At 38.7% G+C, this 20,858-nt stretch overlaps 1 protein-coding gene and 1 long non-coding RNA gene across 3 annotated transcripts; both read left to right on the forward strand.

Annotated features, from left to right (window-relative positions):
- The first annotated feature begins 437 nt into the window (after positions 1 to 437).
- On the forward strand, positions 438 to 966 carry LOC133639932 (uncharacterized). The gene is made up of 2 exons (XR_009823870.1): positions 438 to 668; positions 775 to 966. It is a non-coding gene; the product is annotated as an uncharacterized LOC133639932 (long non-coding RNA).
- Positions 967 to 5,770: 4,804 nt separating this feature from the next.
- Positions 5,771 to 17,288, forward strand: LOC133639931 (zinc finger protein 135-like). 2 transcript variants are annotated; one of them, XM_062033633.1, is made up of 3 exons: positions 5,771 to 6,277; positions 7,775 to 8,062; positions 15,944 to 17,288. In XM_062033633.1, exons 1-3 carry the CDS (start codon positions 5,863 to 5,865, stop codon positions 16,405 to 16,407), a joined length of 1,167 nt encoding a protein of 388 aa, XP_061889617.1. In that variant the 5' UTR covers positions 5,771 to 5,862; the 3' UTR covers positions 16,408 to 17,288. The 2 variants fall into 2 exon arrangements, with proteins under 2 accessions (XP_061889617.1, XP_061889618.1); XM_062033634.1 differs by having other exon boundaries at positions 7,778 to 8,062.
- Positions 17,289 to 20,858: the final 3,570 nt, after the last annotated feature.

Consider the following 20,858-nt stretch of genomic DNA (forward strand, 5'->3'; position numbering starts at 1 on the left):
TAAAAGTTCACAAAAAAGTTTGTTGAAAAAGGAAAAACCACAAATGTCCTGATGATTTCATGATCTTGAAAGATTTCAAGCACAAAGAATCGGTATTAGCAATACTGGCCCTGTATAGTTACTTGATATCGGGTCGATACTAACATTTGGAGTATTGCTCACCTATTTTAGGATGCATTTTATAGAAATTTGTTATAGACAAGATGATGAAATACGTACAAATACGCACACCTAAGAATGAATGATGGGTTTTTAACATGTAAAGCGACTTTGGGTACTTAGAAAAGCGCTATATAAATCCCAGTTATTATTATTATTAAATAACATTTAATGCAAACGTTTTTCAGTCATTTCTGTATTTGTTCATACACACGTCTTGGAATATATCGATGTGCTTACTTGAACTCATCAAAGTTTTTTCCTACAGCACATGAATGCACCACAATCAAACCAAACCAATTAAGCAGGTGTGTGTAGTACTCTTAATGTGTTTAAATTGATGTTAAAGGCCTTCACATTCCATCTTATCTTTCTGGAACTTGACCTTTTTTTGTTGCTCAAATATGTTTGGACTGTTTAAGCTTCCATGGATATTTTCTCTGAAGTCAAAGATGATGATTCAACGATTAATTCATAGCAAACCTCCTCGACATCAAATTGGCCCGTTGGTAAGTTATATCAAACACACTACGATCCGTGTAATATGTAATGCATTTGGCTTGACTATATATCAATATAAATAAATAAAATACTTATGTATATTTGTTCTTCAAGGAAACAGTGTTTGTGCTGACTGTGCTGACTTTAGCCACCTTGGGGCCTTCAGGATGGATCCTTACCCACCTTGACTATTACAAAAGTCGTGACTGACTTGGGTGCTGCTTAAAAGATTATGCACGTTAAAACCAATGTGTTCACAAGTAATCATGTTTGGTTACCCAAATAAACATTGATGCTTAAATTCCATTTGGTTTGCTGTTGACATTTCTGTCATCTTTTTTTTTTTTTTTTTTTTTTACTCGAATATTTCTATGAAGTGTGCTGTTTATCGTTTTCCATATTGACTTGTTTGGTTCGGAAGCCTGTCACCAAACTGCCTGCAATGCGTTGCCAGACACCAGAGCCACTCACACAATCTTTGGCTGGGTGGTAAAAAAGCACATGTAAAATTTTCAAATTAACAACACCGCTTGTAAGGAATTTTACCACAAACTTATTCCCAGCCGCTTTCTGCTCCGTCACTGATAAGAACAGAAGGGCAAATTTATATTTCGGTGGCTCTTGTCGTGGGCAGCATCAGTTCTTGTTTGCTCATGGTTCAAATTTCGATCGGTGTTAATCTTTACATATTTTTGTTTTAATTGTTTTTGCGCTAAAAAGTAAAACATTCCTTGTCTAAACTTGCATCAAACTGAATTCAAGTTTGATGAAAGTGTCAAAATTTATTGGGAAAAATATTTTTGGTAAAATTAATTGGCCCAATTAATCTCAAATGTTTCAGGGATTTTGAGTCATTATGTGCTGCAGATGGGTTAGTTACATTTACCATCTTAAAAATGATGAATTAATCAAACCTGCAGAGGTGGAATTGTACGGACTATAAAAATGAATGTGCTACCAAAATATATTTATTTAAATGTCTCCCTGTTTGTCCCCAAGTCTTATTTTTAAAATATTGAAGTTTATTTTTTTGGACTGGTAAGCGTGCGAGAACAAGTTGGACTTTACAGTTAAATAGCGCATTGAGTTTAAAATTTTAGTCCTGACATTCCGTGCGTTGCAAGGTGGGGCCCCTCAGTACATCACTGACTTGCTATGCCCCTATTCTTCAGGGTGCAGTCTCCGGTCTTCAGGCCAGGGTCTTCTAAAGATCCCGAAATCTCGTTTTAAAACCCGTGGAGACCGGGCATTCCAGGCTTTAGCTCCCAGACTCTGAAACAATTTGCCCCTGTCCCTTCGTGATCTTGACTGTGTTGAAACGTTTAAGAAACATTTGAAAACTTCTCTTTTTAGTAAAGCTTTTAGTCCCCAAGTCTTATTTTTAAAATATTGAAATTTATTTTTTTGGACTGGTAAGCGTGCGAGAACAAGTTGGACTTTACAGTTAAATAGCGCATTGAGTTTAAAATTTTAGTCCTGACATTCCGTGCGTTGCAAGGTGGGGCCCCTCAGTACATCACTGACTTGCTATGCCCCTATTCTTCAGGGTGCAGTCTCCGGTCTTCAGGCCAGGGTCTTCTAAAGATCCCGAAATCTCGTTTTAAAATCCGTGGAGACCGGGCATTCCAGGCTTTAGCTCCCAGACTCTGGAACAATTTGCCCCTGTCCCTTCGTGATCTTGACTGTGTTGAAACGTTTAAGAAACATTTGAGAACTTCTCTTTTTAGTAAAGCTTTTAGTTAATGCACCTTTTAACTATCATTTTTAATCCACTTTGTATCCTTTTTATGATGTTGCCCCCGTTTTAAATTTAATTGTTGTTTTACTTTACCTATGTTTTGTACAGCGCTTTGGGATTTTATCTGTGAAAAGCGCTTTATAAATAAAATGTTCTTACTTACTCCAGAGGAGCAGGTCAGTGGGTGGGATTGGGCTGCCTAATTTCATCAGTTACTATTGGGCAGCTAATGTTCACAAAATTACACTTTGGTTTATCACACTCCTATGAGATGGTGTCAATTAGAGGCTGACTCCTGCTCTTCTACTCTCCCATCTCTGGTGCATGGCACCCTTCCCCTCTAATAATGTGGCAATAAGCACACCTAAGATTTGGTCACAAATTAGACGACACTTTGGTTGGCTCTCACTCCCTCTGTAATAATCACCTTTTTGTACCAGCTCAGATTGACCCCTGCTTTATATCTCTGGAGAAGAATTGGCATTCGCTGTCTGGGTGACCTGTACATTAATGTCTTTGCCAGTTTCGACCAATTACGTTCTGCATTTAATTTAAATGGCTCTGACATTTTTCAGGTCTTTCAACTCTGATTTTGCTAGGACCCACTCATTGGCATTCCCTTGCGCTCCAGGCCCAAGTGGCATTGATTTGGCACTCAAGGTGGGAGTCCTGCCCAGAGGCCATGTTTCCTTCTTGGAATCTGCCTGTTTGTAATGATAGGTTGCTGATATACTGTATGGTAAGGGTTCTGAAATCTCTTTAATAACCTTGTGTATTGTTTCCATATCAACTCCATTACAATCAGTTGAGGTCTTGGATTAAAAATTGTTCACAATGTTGATTATTTCCTATTTTGTCAGACCTTCGAGGAACATAAGAGTTGGGATTTCTGTCAAAAGTGTCATTCAAGTCCTCAAGTGACTCGGGATCTGGAATCTTTTCCTCCAGATTTGGTCCAATGTTCACAAAGTACTTATCGAAGCTTTCAACTACTTCGTTCCTATTGTCATTTTTTACTTTTCCATCTGAGAAGTATTAAATACGAGTGATAATCCTTAGCACCATTTTAATGATGCTATTCAGGATGCCCCATGTTGCTCCCATATTGTTTTTGTTCCGGTCCAATAATTGACAAATATTCTTTCCTCCATGTTCGTAGTATGCCAGTTAGCTTGTTATACGTTTTGTACATGTTTTCTGCCTCTGTAGATCTTTGTGTTATAAATGTTCTGTATAATGTATTATTCTTGTTGCAAGCATTTTTCAGTCATTTTGTCATCCATGGTTGATTTTTTTCTTTTGCTTTTATCTAGAAACATTTTTTAAATGTTTCGCACGTCCTTTATCTGCTCAAAACTTGCAAACAGTTTTATATTGAGTACAGTGAGGGTGTATTTTGAAGTGAACTTTACAAGTGAGCACACCAATGCATTAATCATTGATAACCCGTGCTGCATTACATGTAAACATCCGCAGGTCAAGGTAAAGGAGCATGTGTGGTCAAAATAAATGGTGTGATTAATCATTGAGATTAATCAAGTTGACTTACTTTTGACAGCCCTATCATAAACACACTATTTTAAGTTAAAGTTAAAGTACCAATGATTGTCACACACACACTAGGTGTGGTGCAATTATTCTCTGCATTTGACCCATCACCCTTGATCACCCCCTGGGAGGTGAGGGGAGCAGTGGGCAGCAGCGGTGGCCACGCCCGGGAATCATTTTGGTGATTTAACCCCCAATTCCAACCCTTGATGCTGAATGCCAAGCAGGGAGGTAATGGGTCCCATTTTTATAGTCTTTGGTATGACTCGGCTGGGGTTTGAACTCACGACCTACCGATCTCAGGGTTTATTCCCATATATTACACACAGTGGCAGGCCGTGCGTTTCTCACTTAGGCCTTCAGTGACGTCCTACTTAGTCCGACTTTACCTCTCAAAATACCGTAATTTATGTCACCGCATGGACACGGCTGGAGATACTATACAGAAACACACTTGCACGCCACTGTGTATTGAATCACCTCAAGAGTGTACAAAAGGGTCTATTTTTCGGCGCATTTAACATTTAATGAACCCGCTTCAGCAAGTAAAACATACGTATGTTACGTGGTACTGTCAAAATTAAAATAATTGTATAAAATAAATGAAACATGAAAAAATAAAGAAATAAAATATTTGAACTCACAATTTGTAGCACCCATCCAACGCCGTATAAGCCAGTGGCACCGCTCGTAGTCGGTGCTAGTGGTGGGCAAACCATTTCACCGCCGGTGTTGTCGGCAAAATGTGATTGCCTGCCAAAAATGTATTTCCTGCATTGCTTGGCTTCGTCTGTCCACAGTGAAGTACTAGGTGTAAGACAAACACTTTATCTCCGTGGTTATTGTACCGGTGAGTTTTATGTAGCTTTCTATGGCTCGTATGGTTCCGGTGCCACTTCCTGTTTTCGCAACTTGTGATTGGATACTCACTTGGGACTCCCAAGTGAGTATCCAATCACAGCGTTAGGCCAGCTAGAAGGCCTTACTGACAACAACTCATGATTTGATTGGCTATCGTAAGTGTCTATCACAGTGGTTCTTAACCTTGTTGGAGGGACCGAACCCCACCAGTTTCATATGCGCATTCACCGAACCCTTCTTTCGTGAAAAATAAAAAAAAAAATTTTTCTAATTAAAAACAAAGTTATATGTTTTTTTAGTGGTGCACAAAATGAACCGTGCATGAACATCACCTTGTTCAAAGAACAATACAAACACAGTACATGAACTCACAACAAATTACACACCTGTAAATCAGATGGAAAATTAATAGGAATATTGTTTGGGGGTATCCATAGTACGCCGATAGGGAGAAGTTTTTTATTTACACGATGAGTCGGGTGTGTCTTGACCTCCGCCGAACCCCTGAGGCTGAGGTCGATCGAACCCAGGTTAAGAACCACTGGTCTATCACCTCTATGACCCCGTTCACTTACAGTGCAAAGACGTCCGCATTGTTGATTCTGAAGGCTCCAGGCAGATTTTGTACAGCATGGCAACATAAGATAGCTGAATTCTGATTGGATACAAACTAAACTAAAAACAACAGCATTTGAAGGAGCATAATATGACATGAAGAGAATATGAATACTTTTAGATATTTAGGGAAAGTAAATTAAAAAAAAACTTTTATCTTTAATTATGATAATGATTTCTGGTTATGTAAGTCAGCAGAGAAGGTTTTCCTGGCTCCCCACTGATTACACATAATTAAGACTTAGACTTCCTTTTTATTGTCCTTTTTATTCAAGTCCTTTTTCTTAAAGAGTGGTCCAATATAGATACCGCACTTGGTATCGATTCACTCGATATCCGGATCGACCCCTCCCCCCAGTCCCACCCTGTTTGCGGAAGTGAAACATTGCAGTTCTCTGCATTGCTCAAGGACGACGTAAAGCGTCGGAAAGGTTTCACAAATGACAATGAGCAAACTGCACGTCGTACAGCAGGACCTTGTTGCAGCCATCCGCGCAGCATTCCAAGTGGCTGTGGACTCGGCTGTCCGAGATGTGATGGGACTTGTCGGCAAGGCGACGAGTAGCATCTGCGAGGAGCTACGGAGAGAAAACGAGTCTTTGAAAGAACAATTGGAGCGAGCCGCGGTAGACCTGAACCGAAGTGTTGGTCTTCCTGTTTTAAGGCTTCCACTTTCTGCCTCCGATCCCACTGATCGACTCCTGCCTCACATCGGCCCGAGAACAGATGGAGAAGACATGTGGAGGACGGACACGGGTGGATGTTCCACCGCCAAAGTGGACCATGAGACCTGTGACGACATGCATAGGTCGGACTGTGCTGAAGAGACACACGGTGATGGAGGTTTCACTCAAGGTATACTAGTTTTCATTTGGGAAACAATGTGTGACTGTGTGAAAGCATCATGTAAGGACAAGTTGATAGGGATAGGATGGACTTTATTTATCCAAGCGGTAGGAAAATGGATGGATTGGGAAATTTTGTGGTGCAGATACAAAAAGTCCACAAAAAACGAGGTAAAAAAAAACACATGAAAACAGGAGGGAAACATCTGAACACAAAAGGACATAAAATACATTAAAAGAGGACAGAGCTGGTGCATCTATCTGCCACTTCAGCAGCGCCATTTCTACATACAGCTACAAAAGAAAAGCAACGAAAAAACAAAAAATGAGCAATAAATAATTAAGGATGTAACGGTATCCATTGTTGGCGTTAACACACTTTTTGTGTCTTTTTAGGACAAAACGGTGCTGGCAAAATACTCTTATCAGTGGAGATGTCCGATAATGGCTTTTTTGCCGATATTCCGATATTGTCGAACTCTTAATTACCGATTCCGATATCAACCGATACCGATATATACAGTCGTGGAATTAACACATTATTATGCCTAATTTTGTTGTGATGCCCCGCTGGATGCATTAAACAATGTAACAAGTTTTTCCAAAATAAATCAACTCAAGTTTTGGAAAAAAAACCGCCAACATGGCACTGCCATATTTATTATTGAAGTCACAAAGTGCATTATTTTTTTTTAACATGCCTCAAAACAGCAGTTTGGAATTTGGGACATGCTCTCCCTCAGAGAGCATGAGGAGGTTGAGGTGGGCGGGGTTGAGGTGGGGGCTAGGGGGTACATTGTAGCGTCCCGGAAGAGTTAGTGCTGCAAGGGGTTCTGGGTATTTGTTCTGTTGTGTTTATGTTGTGTTACCGTGCGGATGTTCTCCCGAAATGTGTTTGTCATTCTTGTTTGGTGTGGGTTCACAGTGTGGCGCGTATTTGTAACAGTTTTAAAGTTGTTTATACGGTCACCCTCAGTGTGACCTGTATGGCCTTGTATTCACTTGTGTGTGTGAAAAGCCGTAGATATTATGTGACTGGGCTGGAACGCTAAGGCAGTGCCTTTAAGGTTTATCGACGCTCTGTACTTCTCCCTACGTTCGTGTACACAGCGGAATTTTAAAAAGTCATAAATTTTACTTTATGAAACCGATACCGATAATTTAAAAAACCGATACTTAAAGCATTTATCGGCCGATAATATCATCAGTCCGATATTATCGGACATCCCTACTCATCAGTGAAGCATGTTTAAAATAAACAGTGGGATTTCTAACAATTAGGAAGGTTTGTGTCATGTTTTTTCTCCTACAGAAAATATATTTAAACTAAAAATATATTTTTTTCTTCATCTTTTTCCATTTTCACACATCTCTGAAAGAGGTCCAGGGAGCCAGTTGAGCCGCGGGTTGCTGACCCTCGGACTATGGGATGGAAGACTAATGGGCTTTGAGCATCTTGAGCATCTAAAATGATGAATGAATGATCTTTTTCTTTATTATGTCACAGAAGAGCTGTCCAATGCATGTGTGGTGAAGGTAGAACGCCTAAACCCACTCTGCCAGTACCAACCACACCACCAAACACCACCGCCTTGCGCTGCAGACAGCGCCATAGTGGAGGAGATGACCTTAAAGAAGGAGAGTCCAGAAGAGACGAGGGATGCATCACCTCCATCAATGGATTCACTGCAAGTGGAAGACTTAAGCACAGAGTGTTTGTCCACCGTCCGGTCAACTTTATTGCACGAGTGGATTGCAGAAGCGCAGGATTTTCAGCACCAGTACTCACAACAAAGTAAGATGACAATCATGTTATTTAAGTATTTTTGTTTTATTTTACTCTGGTCCGTTGAAAACTGAATTGTATGAAAAATAATGCAAATCAAATCGATCCGGTCTTGACAAAACACTTCAATAGAGAATAATTAGAGTTTTACATACAAAAACAATGTGAATGAAATGTATTTACCTATTTCACCTCTTGACAGCAATGAGCAGCAGGGACGGGTGGTTCTTGGGGGGTACATAAACCCCACTTATGTATTTTGCGACGATTTCTTACTTATTTTTTAAATTCAGTAGTGCTTTTTACCTTATTTATCAAAGTGCAAGAGCGCACGTCCATTGGCTGTGCGCTCACATGACTTTGTTAACATCAACTAGTTTTGTAGATTTAGTTTATTTAAAGGGGTCCTATTATGCAAAATCAGCTTTTCTTACCTGTCAACACCAAGCTAGGATGTAGTTGTTTTGTTTAGATATCTTAACATATATAGGCTTTGTTATAGCATCTTTAATGTATCAAAGTGTTCCCCGCATCCTTCCATTTTTCCCACCATTCGGGATACCCTTTAAATCTAAGTCGAATGCGGATTAGTGATGTGCGATACCACTAGGGTTGGGTATCGTTTGAATTCGAACGATTCCGATTCTTTGTTTCGATTCCGATTCCTGGCGATTCTCGATTCCGATTCTTTTAAGAGGCAAGGTCAAAAAAAAGTTTAGGATATTTTAAATGAGCTAGCTAACCTACAGTCTTTCTGAATGAAATAGTCTGATATTCTCCATCAATTTTAATTCTATTAACTTTTTATGAACTTTACTATAAATTCCTCACAGGGCTGTTTTCAACAAGAATATAAATATCAAATCTATGAACTTGAATATAAATATTATAAATTATGAATACATTTTCCCAGGGGTACACTTTCCTCAAGAGAGCTTTATTTTTGAAAACCTCATGAAAACGCATTTACACATAAGTGTATGATGCTGCAGGAAACCTCATGAAAACACATTTACACAAGTGTATGATGCTGCAGGAAACCTCATGAAAACACCTTTACACATAAGTGTATGATGCTGCAGGAAACCTCATGAAAACACCTTTACACATAAGTGTATGATGCTGCAGGAAACCTCATGAAAACACATTTACACACACAAGTGTATGATGCTGCAGGTACTTAAAAATGTTATCGTGCTCCCACTGATGGCCTAACCTGGTGCAGAAAAGCAAATAAACAATAAGAAACAACTTGCAAAACCCAGTCCAGATTAGCAGCAGGTGGGTCGTTTTTTTTATAGGGTGCCATTTGGACTTCATAACTTGTAAAAAATAAATAGTTGATTTACCAATATTTTTATGTTCTATTGTATACATGACATATGTAACTTGCTGAAAAACATATTGGTCGAACTCAGGCACCTAAATCATAGTATATTTAGCTATATTAATGAGAGGTGACACACGGGATATGTCCACTCTGTTAAGGACATATGCATAACAGCATACATGTGTTTTCAGTGCATGATTGCCTGTATAATGACTTTCCTATATGGATTGTATATCCCTCACTCTAAGCAGATATATTTTTAGAATACATACATTTTTACAATTTTAAATGTATTTTTCAAATACATTTACACTGTACTTTTAACACCAATGTATTTGCTGTATATGATATTTTGCAACAGCAGTGATGATTAACCAAGAATTATGAAAGAAACTGCTGTTGAATGCATAATAGCACTACATATACATTGTGATAAGTCAACATTACTATATACATGTCCACTCTGTTAGGTTGATGTCCACCGTGTTAGTTGAATGAGGCTAACACGGTGGACACTAACACGGTGGACATTTTGAGCTAAAGTTAGCCTTCAGCCTGCCTGTGTTAACATAACAGCTAGCATGGACTTGAATAATTGATAAGAAATCTATAATTTCACACAAACATGTTTTGAAAAATTTCAATTTGATTGATCTCCTTATTATTTAGGCCTAACAGAGTGGACACGTTATGTTCAACCACATTAAATTCACTTCATAAAAACATCAACATCAGATAGTAAGAGAGCTAAAAAACCACACAGCTTACCAGAGTTGAGTTTCCCGCCACTGGTGTGATGTTACCTGATGAGAATGATGTCACTGACAAATGTGGTTGTTTTCTTAAAGGGACAGTAACGCAACTTAACAGAGTGGACAGCGACCACAGGGACAGACATAGAACCTTATTTTTTTGTAATTCTTTTTACGATTTTGATAATATACACCATATGACTAAAGAGAGCTTGTCTATGATAATTATATCATAACAAAAAAAAATTAAAAATATATGTTTTTATTTGTTATTTTCTAGATTAAAGTTGAATAAACAGCACCAGGGACATGGCAAAATCGCATAATAGAACTTTAACAAAAGCTTTAAAAAATATATATTCTAATGTTTGAAGCCCATATCACTGTATTTATGATAGACAACAATTTACCATACACAAAGAAACTAATGGAATGAGCAATTGTAAATATTTTGAGAAAATATGACATGATTTATACTGGGGACGCAAAAGGCACCATATAAAAAAAATGACCCAGGTACAGTATAAAATCAGAGACAGTTCTTGTTTAGGAAAATGACCATATCCGCCTTCTCAGGCAGGATGCGTGAGCGTTCTGGACAGATAGTGTCTCCTGCTGTGGAAAATACACGTTCGCTGGGTGTGGAAGAAGCTTGAACGCATAAATAGGAGAAAGCGAGATATGACAGCAAAGGATAAGTCTTTTGTTGGTTCCACCGGACCACCACCACCATGCAGCAGGGTCGTCAGACATAAGTATCGGTGGAACGTCCTGGTACATCTGCAGCTCTCTCGCCACTCGTTTCTTGATGGACATGGAGCTCTGTTATTTCGCGGTTATTTCATTTTTTTTTGTAAAGTAAAGCCACACTTTCGACCGCCGACGCCCGCTATCCATGCTTGAGCTTGACTGACTCGCTCGGCAATGCTAACACTTCCGGCGGTGGGCGCTTCTTCGTTGGTGTTCAGCGGCTTCTTCTTCCGGTTCGGCGGACATATTTTTTCCTGGTCGGCGGACTGGGTATCGAAAATAGGAATCGAAATTTAAACTTTTGAACGATTCCGGGAGAATCGGAAAGTTAGTCCTGGTTCCAATCGATACTCGATACCCAACCCTAGATACCACTGATTTTCTTTCTGATCTGATACCAACTAAAATTCAGGCTGGTATTGGTGATACCGATCCGATACTTTGTGCAAATATACGGGGGTTTCGGTTCGGAAGTGTACCGAATGAGTTTCCACATTAAGATTAAAGATTAAGATTAAAGATACCAATGATTGTCACACACACACTAGATGTGGTGAAATTTGTCCTCTGCATTTGACCCATCCCCTTGGGGAGCAGTGGGCAGTAGCGGCGCCGCGCCCGTTAATCATTTTGCTGAGTGCCAAAGCAGGGAGGTTATGGGTCCCATTTTTATAGTCTTTGGTATGACTCGGCTGGGATTTGAACTCCAACCTACCGATCTCAGGGCGGACACTCTAACCACTAGGGACATATTAAGTAGCGTACCGCACGTTGTGTAAACATTGCACACCGAGGCACAACACACGGCATGCTAGTAGCGACCGGTCTACGATAGACTGACCATACATCCTCTTTTCACCGGACATGTTGTCTTTTGCGGGGCTCTCCGGGCGGAGTTTCTTAAATGTCTCAAATGTTCGGCATTTTGAGTTAGGGTTGCATGTATTTTCTATGTACATTCAGGGTTACGAAGGGGTTAAAAACAAAACAAATTGTGCGCGCAGCAGCATTCGTGAGGGAGGGGCAGAGACAGAGAGAGCGAGAGAGTTATGATAAACGCGCATGCGTCGCCAGGTTCTGCTTTTTATCGATAGATTTATTAGATTTAATTTTTTATTATCTATAGCAGGGGTGTCAAAATTGTGCCCCGGAGGCCATTTGCGGCCCACAGCTAATGTTTTAAAGGCCCACGGCACATTCTAAAAATACTATTAAAACAAACAAAAACATAACAAAAGTGAAATAAAGAAGCTTAAAGGTGAAATGTAATTTAGATAAAGTTGCAATGTTGACTAATAAAACAAAGCTGTTTTTTTTTTCTTTCAAACGGTCATTGCTCAAAACATAATATTGAATCAAAATTAATGTTATTATGAATTATTGACCTATCAAAGGTTCCGATTACTTCACATCAAATATTCCACTTAGAAAAATATTTTTGGTGGAAAATTTTGCATATTTTGTGTGTTTGCCATTAAAAACATAGTTTTGTTTGACAAAAAAGGGCGGAAAACAAACAAACAAAAAAAACAACATAAAAAAAACTAAAACATTTTGAAATGAGGAATAGATCTGAAGTTGATGTAGACTTCGGAGATTTAAGCGTTAAATATAAAATGTATGTATGCCCTGGCACACCATTATCATCATTTTATGACCGAAGCAAAACACTTTTTACACTTTTATACTGAAATAAATACACCTACAACTTATTAGATAAAAACGTAGCAAAAACTACCAGCAGCGGTAAAGTTTAGATCCATTAAGGAAAGAAGAAAGTGAATGAATGTTTATAACTGAATACATTTACATATGTATACAAATTTGTTTTCTTTTTTTAATTATTATTTTTAATGAATTAAGTAACGTTTATGACAAGCTTTTTCCAAAACACAATATAGAATGTGAGATATAACAGGATAATGCATACGTTTATAATTTTTTTTCAAAACGCTTACCAAAAAGTGGGACCCCAAAAATTTACTGTGGGACCCCATTTTGAAAATTCCTAGCGCCAACACTGCTGTCAACAGAGGAGAAAAAATGCTTTATTTAAATAAATATATTATTTATAAAGCAAGTTCGAGTATCATTGGCAAATTTTCACCTAGTCTAAGCCTTGGCGTGCTGCCCGCCTTGGCACGCATATATGTGTCCTCTTTTTGGGATTTCAGAATATGGTCAGCCTAGTCTACGACAACATGTAAAAGCCAGAGCTGGAAGACCCTCTTGCCTCGTTAAGATCTCCCGTTTGGGAACACTTCGGCTTCGCGGTGCGATACAACAATGGAGGACGAGAGGTGGACAAAACGAAAGTGGTTTGCCGACATTGTTCAGCAGCGGTAGGGCATGCTTCTGCCAACACGTCAAACATGCTAACCCATTTGAAGCAGCACCACCCCCAAGTGAACATCGCTTCAACGAAGAGAAAGACGGGCGTCGTGCAAACACCGCATTCAAGCAGCCTCTCCTCGGCGAGTCAGGCAGGGCTAAAGCAATAACAAATGCCGTTGGTGTTTTTATAGCAGCAGATTTAAGACCATATTGCATTAAAAACTAGATTTTGACCCACTTCTATGGTGGGAGAACAATGAGCCCATATATCCTCTTACTGCCAAGTTAGCCAGGCACTACCTCGCCATACCTGCTACCTCCGTGCCCAGCGAAAGGGTATTTTCCACAGCTGGAGACATTGTAACTGCAAGCAGGTCTGCTCTTTCTGCAGACAATGTGGATAAACTGATTTTTCTGGCCAAAAACATGAAGATTGAATGAAAGTCACCAGGGTTAAAGGCTGGGGGGGGGGGGGGGGTTAATCTGAGGCTGAGTTGACTTGAAACTGTTTAATGTTGCACTTTTTGTATGCATAAGAAAAGTTTTGTCATTTTATTTAATCTGAGCAACAACTTGACGCAGTTTAATGTTGGTTAACGTGGACCCCGACTTAAACAACTTGAACAACTTATTTGGGTGTTACCATTTAGTGGTCAATTGTACGGAATATGTACTGTACTGTGCAATCTACTAATAAAAGTCTCAATCAATCAATCAATCAAAAAAAGCACTTTATATGTAGAAAGGTTTTGTTAAGAAACCATTCTGAGCCTTATCTTATTTAGTTTTTATTTTATATATGTTGACCACATTAACCCTGGCAATAGACCCTGGGTGTAAATATGTGTTATTGTTATGCTTAGCATTCATGACTGCCTGCTGTTGCACTGATCAGCCTAGTGGTGGCTCACATCCATCACACACAGAGCTATTTCTATTTTTGGGCAGAATTATTATAGTGTTCACAATGTTAAAAGGATAAAGCCATTGTTTTAAATAACCAAAAAAATGTATATATATATATATTTTTTTTACTGTACCGAAAATGAACCGAACCGTGACCTCTAAACCGAGGTACCTACCGAACCGAAATTTTTGTGTACCGTTACACCCCTAATATACGTATATATATATATATATATATATATATATATATATATATATATATATATATATATATATATATATATATATAATTGTTTAGCATTTTATTTTTATTTTTTTTAAATCCCTCCCTCCATTCTTGACTTTTCACTATGCGGTCATTGATGGATCTAAAATATTAGAAGCTCTCAAAATAAAAATGCAATATACTTAAAATATAAACAAAATTGAGTTAGTTAATTAAAAAATGAAATAATACTAACATATGAATTAATTTAATTTAATTTAACAACCATAATAAACATGATCATTAATATTTTCGAACCAGCAGAATTTTTGACACATTAGGTTATGCAGTTACACAGTCATATTATTATTATTTTTATTCTATTCCTAAATGGGGAAAAATAATAGTAAAAATGTTAAAAAATAGGTATGTAATGAGAAAAAGCTGTAATGTTGTAAATAATAATTGATGATAATATACCTTGTTACTTATAAAACGTAGCTGAAACGATATCTGGTTTAAGCATTTTTTAAATAAAAAAATATCAATATGGCCCACGCATACTTTGACTTTTCAGTATGCGGCCCTTGGTGGTAAAAGATTGGACTCCCCTGATATAAAGTGTCATAAGTATCAATATTTTGAGTTGAGGATTGATATTAGAGCATAGAGATCTGATATCGGCGGTATCAATATTTCAGTATCAATCCGCACATCACTAACGCGGATACTTTAAAAATGGGGAAAAATAATAGTAAAAATGTTAAAAAATAGGTATGTAATGAGAAAAAGCTGTAATGTTGTAAATAATAATTGATGATAATATACCTTGTTACTTATAAAACGTAGCTGACACGATATCTGGTTTAAGCATTTTTTAAATAAAAAAATATCAATATGGCCCACGCATACTTTGACTTTTCAGTATGCGGCCCTTGGTGGTAAAAGTTTGGACTCCCCTGATATAAAGTGTCATAAGTATCGATATTTTGAGTTGAGGATTGATATTAGAGCATAGAGATCTGATATCGGCGGTATCAATATTTCAGTATCTATCCGCACATCACTAACGCAGATACTTTAAAAAGGTATTAAAACATCTCCATCCGCACATGTACAGTACATTATCAAGAATGATCTTTGTCCCCATGCAAACACAAACAGAGGCTGTCATATGCAATCCAGAATGCACTGGAACCAAGGACTATAAACTCATATTGACGCCTATTTTTGTCAGTGTACAGCTAAAATAGTAGTATATTTACGCTTAAACATACAATAAGTCCTTTCAGTATGTTTATAGTGAGCAAGCCAGGCTGCAGCTATCAACTATTTTAGTTGTCGATTGGTACCGGGCCGCACAAGAAATTAAAAAACAAAATTAAAAAAAAATATATGTATATATTTTTTAAATTAAATCAACAAAAAAAACACAATATATACATTATATATCAATATAGATCAATACAGTCTGCAGGGATACAGTCCGTAAGCACACATGATTGTATTTCGTTATGAAAAATAAAAAATAAATTAAAAATTGCTTGTATTAGAGATTTGTAAGGTTGCATATACAGATTCTTGAATTAAATGATGTGATTTTTATTTTTTAGATTTTCTACCAAACCCGGAGGCCTCTTCACTTGTTTTCGGAGATCATTCCCATAGCGACCATCTCAACAATAATAACCGCATCTATACATGCAAGTCATGCAACAGGTCTTTCCAGAAGCCCAGTGATCTGCTGCTCCACTCCAACCATTGCCAACAGAAGACACTCGCGAGCAGAAAACGGGCCAACATGCACCGTTACCCACCTGGAAGCAGTCCTTTCCACTGCCCAGAGTGCAAACGAGAGTTCAACCGCAGGGAAAACCTCATGACCCACCTTCGCATCCACACGGGGGAAAGGCCTTTCACCTGCTCGGTCTGCTTGAAGTGTTTCCGTCACTCCGGGGCGCTCACCAGGCACTTCCGGATCCACACCGGTGAGAAGCCGTATATATGTGGACAATGTGGGAAGTCCTTCAGGAACGGTGGAGGGCTCAAATTCCACCAGCGCCTACACAACACATAACTGAGTGGTATCCACAAGCGTGTAGAACAGTATGTTGCTATGTTTCAATGTAAGCTTCTGTGTTTTTTTTACTCATTACATCATGAATGTTTTTCATGCCTACATTCACAATAGTCAAAATGAAATGTTGGTAACACCTTAGTTTGGGGAACATATTCACCATTAATTAGTTGCTTATTAAAGTAACAAAGACTTAATTTTGAGTTATTTGGACACTAGGGGAACATATAAGGGTTAGGGTTAGGGTTAGGGTTACTAATCAGCAATAATTCTGAGGTTATTGAGGGAAGACTCTTAGTTAATGGCTTACCGGTTGTATAATAAGGCCATGCAGAATAAGGTATTAATAAGTACTTAATCATGACTAATTAAGAGCCAATATGTTACTAATTTGTATGTTAATAAGCAACTAATTAATGGTGAATATGTGTTCCCCATACTAAAGTGTTACCCAAATGTTTAATTGTGCTCACTGCTCATCATCAGTGGAAATACTAACACAAATGATTTATAATGTGGTGTGATTGGCCTAAATGCATCCTGTATTTTGATTTTCAGTGCAATTTATTAATAATGTTAAGAGAATATTTTCTAACCATGGGACAGAGTGAATTGCACAAGAAGTCTCACTGGTTGTGCAGTACATTATGATCAAGGACATAACAATGAATACACCCTGTGTTTGCTGTCTTTGCAAATACACACACATTGTTTCTTATTTAGGTTGATACAACGTTGAATATACATACACGTCCTTTAAAATTGACTTTGAAACCATGTTGCAAATAAGGTGTATTTGTAAATTGGTACAACATTGATGTCCCAACGTTAGATCCACGTTGTTGGTTGGGAAATGACCAGATTTCCACTGTCTAGTCAACGTCACAACCTGACATTGAATAAACATTGTTAAAAAAAAGCATGTTGTTTCAACATTGTATTTTGTTGTAAAATATTGGTTGGGATATGACCAAAATTCAACGTCGTCAAAGAGCATGTTTCAACGTTATGTTTGAGTTGCTCAACATCAGGACCAGTGTTGGGACTAACGTGTTACTAGGTAACGCGTTACTGTAACACCGTTAGTTTCGGCGGTAACTGGTAATCTAACGTGTTATTTTTTTATATACAGTAACTCAGTTACCGTTACTGCATGATGCGTTACTGCGTTATTTTACGTTATTTTTGTGTAGTATCGGCTAGAAACTGAAGATCAGGGGCCGTACTTATCAAGCTTCTTGGAATTACTCCTAAGAAGTCTGCTAAGAGTTGACTTAAGAGTAAATAAATTATTCGCTGAAAGCTGCACTTAAAAGTTAGTTATCAAGTATCTTACTCACACTTTCAGCGAAGTGTAGGACTGAATCTTAGGTGTCACACTCAGAGCTGAATTACGACATTACTATGTGCCGTAAACGGAATTTTAGGTGACGTAATTTCTGTGTCCATAGAAATGACCAATCACGGAAGGGAATCCCTTGTCTAAGAATAAAGAAATATCTTAGAAATATTTAAGTGGACAATGGGAGTGTATATTTTGACAATAAACTACAAAATAATACAAAACAAACAAACAATATTGGCAATGAATCAAAAATAAATCTTTCCTTTTTGTTGCACCTTTCCTGCTTCCTGCTCCCAGACTAACAAAGAGGCAGGGGAGACACTTCTCCAGGATGTATGCTCGGGGCAACACCCTTCACTTTACCCGGCAGTGGGTCTCCACAGCGGACGACTTTAGAGTGAATGATGAGTCCCGCGATTAGTTGCAAATCTTGCTTTATTGATTGCTTGCACACAGCCAATCCAACACAAAACAAACTAGTTCCCGCTCGCACTCACAATACCGCTCCCTCTCTTCTCTCGCCCACACACTCACTGACGTCACTCACCTCACATGCTGTAACCTAGCGTATGTGTGTGCCACACACATACGCTACTCTCATAACATTTTCTTTCCAATTCATTAATTAGGCAACTAATTTGAAACTGGTGTGGGTGGCTCTATATATACTAGCCCACTGCAGCCACATGCAGAAATCAACAAGGAATGGAAAATTATTAAATCTGTGACAAAAATAATACCTGCTCTGTCTAAACGATACCGTTTGATCAGCTGCTCGTCATCAAACAAAGATGAACGTTCGCGCACGTCTCTCGCCTCAGTGCCATCCCCTGCTGGCAACTCCTAACCACTTAAGACACCTCTGAAGGTCTCTTAAATATCGTGGAGAGTAGGAGTGATTCTTAGACTTAAGAACGTTGATAAAAAGCTTTTATTCTTAAGTTTGAGAGTAGGACTAAATTTCGCAAATTCTCAGGACTTAAGTGTAAAATGGCACTCTAAGAAGCTTGATAAGTACGGCCCCTGAGTGTGTTTTATTGGAGCGCTCCGGTGGAAAAGAAGAGGCGTGCTTTCCCCCACCCACAGAAAGCACGCCTCCCCGTACTTCGGGTCTAACAACCTTCACTTTACCCGGAAGAGGGTCTTTACAGCTGAGGGTGAATGACGAGACCGGCGGTTTGTTGCAACTTTGTGACTTTATTGGACGCAGCCATCCACCAAGCTAGAGCACCTACACGCACTCACTGTCGCCGCTCCCTCACCTCTCTCGGCCACTCACTCACTGACGTCACTCACCCACATGCTGTCATATCTTAAAGGGCCACACACACAAACACACACACATACGCTACTCTCATAACAACTAACAAGACATCATGGCGAAGCCAGAAGTCGAGTTTTTTAACATGGAGACATTCTCAATACTTTTCTTTTGTCGAGCACAAAGAAAATAACATTTTAGTTAAATGTAAGTTGTGTCATGGATCAAAGATCCTATCTACTTAGAGTTAAAGTTAAAGTGCCATTATGTTGCAGCTATTTAAAATAGTTTTGTCAATTTTTTCTGGCCTGAAATAAATTGGCCCTTTGAAACATATCTTTGTCTTTGTGTGTTGTATGTAGACCACATTGCTTTCTGAGTTCAGTGATGCAAATGCATGTCAAGTTGATCAACAAATTGTATTATTCTCCAGTGCAATAAGAGTACTGAAATGAAGGCTAAAAGGGCATTAATGGGAGCCTTAAAAAAAAGGGGGAAAAAAGAAGTAACTAAATAGTTACTTTTCACAGTAACGCATTAATTTTTGGTGTAAGTAACTGAGTTACTTTTGAAATAAAGTAACTAGTAATTGTAACTAGTTACTGGTTTTCAGTAACTAACCCAACACTGATCAGGACCTAATTCAACAAGTTCTCAACGTTGTTTCAATGACTTGTGCCTCAATGGGAAAGCGACCATTTTCAGAAACGGCTTTGAACTTTAGACTATTCGGTCCTCTCACCAGCGCTGGTATTGCTACTGTTTGTATTTACCGTAGTTTTTGAACTATAAGGCGCACTTAACATCCTTTATTTTCTCAAAACTCGACAGCGCACCTTAAAACCCGGTGTGACTAATCCATCCATCCATCCATTTTCTGCCGCTTGTCCCTTTCTGTAGGTATTAATTCTGGTTGTGCATACAAACGTTGAAGCAATTTTATTTGGTACATGGTGTAATGATAAGTGTGACCATTATATGGCAGTCATACATAAGAGATACCAGAGTCGTGTACAAAGAGTATGGCCAACTTGGTTTAAAAGTTGAGACAAAACATGGCACCCTGTAGTCATGTGAGGGGCTTTTGACCAATCAGAGAGTATGGCCAGACAATTTCTTAAATGATTGGTCAAAAGCCCTTCACGGGACTACAAGTCGCCATGTTTGGACCCAACTTTGAAACCGAGTTGGCCATACTTTTTCTATACACAGCTCTGGACTGCAGGTTGACTGATGCCTGTTCAGAAAATGAGGCTAGCAGGTACACCCGTAAGCAAGCAGCGCCAAAATGTTGATGTTTTATTGAGAATATAGAACATAACACACGGTGCTCAAAAATCTGTCAAAACGTTTTAGTTTGACTTTGGTAAGACACGAAGCCGCACCGCTTGAGGCAATGTGGCGCATTACGACTACCGTAGTCAGACGTACTGTGCTTCAACATACGGGTATTATTATGGCTTGTGTATAAGAACCCCAAAATGTCACCTATTAGGAGACATACTATCTGGTGTTTTATTTTGTAATATTATGCAAAAACAACTCTTCTTACCAATTGGTACATGCTGATGTGTATTTGGGATCTGCATAAATCCCGAAAATGTGGACGCATTCGCCATTGTAGTCCGCGCCGTAGACAGTTAGGTCCTTATTTTTCTCTATCCTCTTGTTGTGGGGTATTCATCCTCCGCTGTTTCCATTTCTACTATAAAGTAGCACACAGTAGACTTGCCATGGAAGCGCTAAAAACTACCGGTACAACAAAGATGACGGGGAAAAGACCTTGTTGAAGTGGACCCACGTAAATAAGACCGCCCACAAAACGAGAAGGAAAGAAAGCAGCTT

This window comes from Entelurus aequoreus, linkage group LG22, assembly GCF_033978785.1.
Source record: "Entelurus aequoreus isolate RoL-2023_Sb linkage group LG22, RoL_Eaeq_v1.1, whole genome shotgun sequence".
NCBI lineage: Eukaryota > Metazoa > Chordata > Actinopteri > Syngnathiformes > Syngnathidae > Entelurus > Entelurus aequoreus.

Excerpts from the sequence above, each read along its gene's own strand:
- LOC133639931 (XM_062033633.1), top strand. The coding sequence starts at position 5,863 with ATGACAATGAGCAAACTGCACGTCGTACAGCAGGACCTTGTTGCAGCC. Across the intron at positions 6,278-7,774 it reads TGATGGAGGTTTCACTCAAG|AAGAGCTGTCCAATGCATGT; the intron begins GTATACTAGTTT and ends ATTATGTCACAG. Across the intron at positions 8,063-15,943 it reads GCACCAGTACTCACAACAAA|ATTTTCTACCAAACCCGGAG; the intron begins GTAAGATGACAA and ends TTTATTTTTTAG.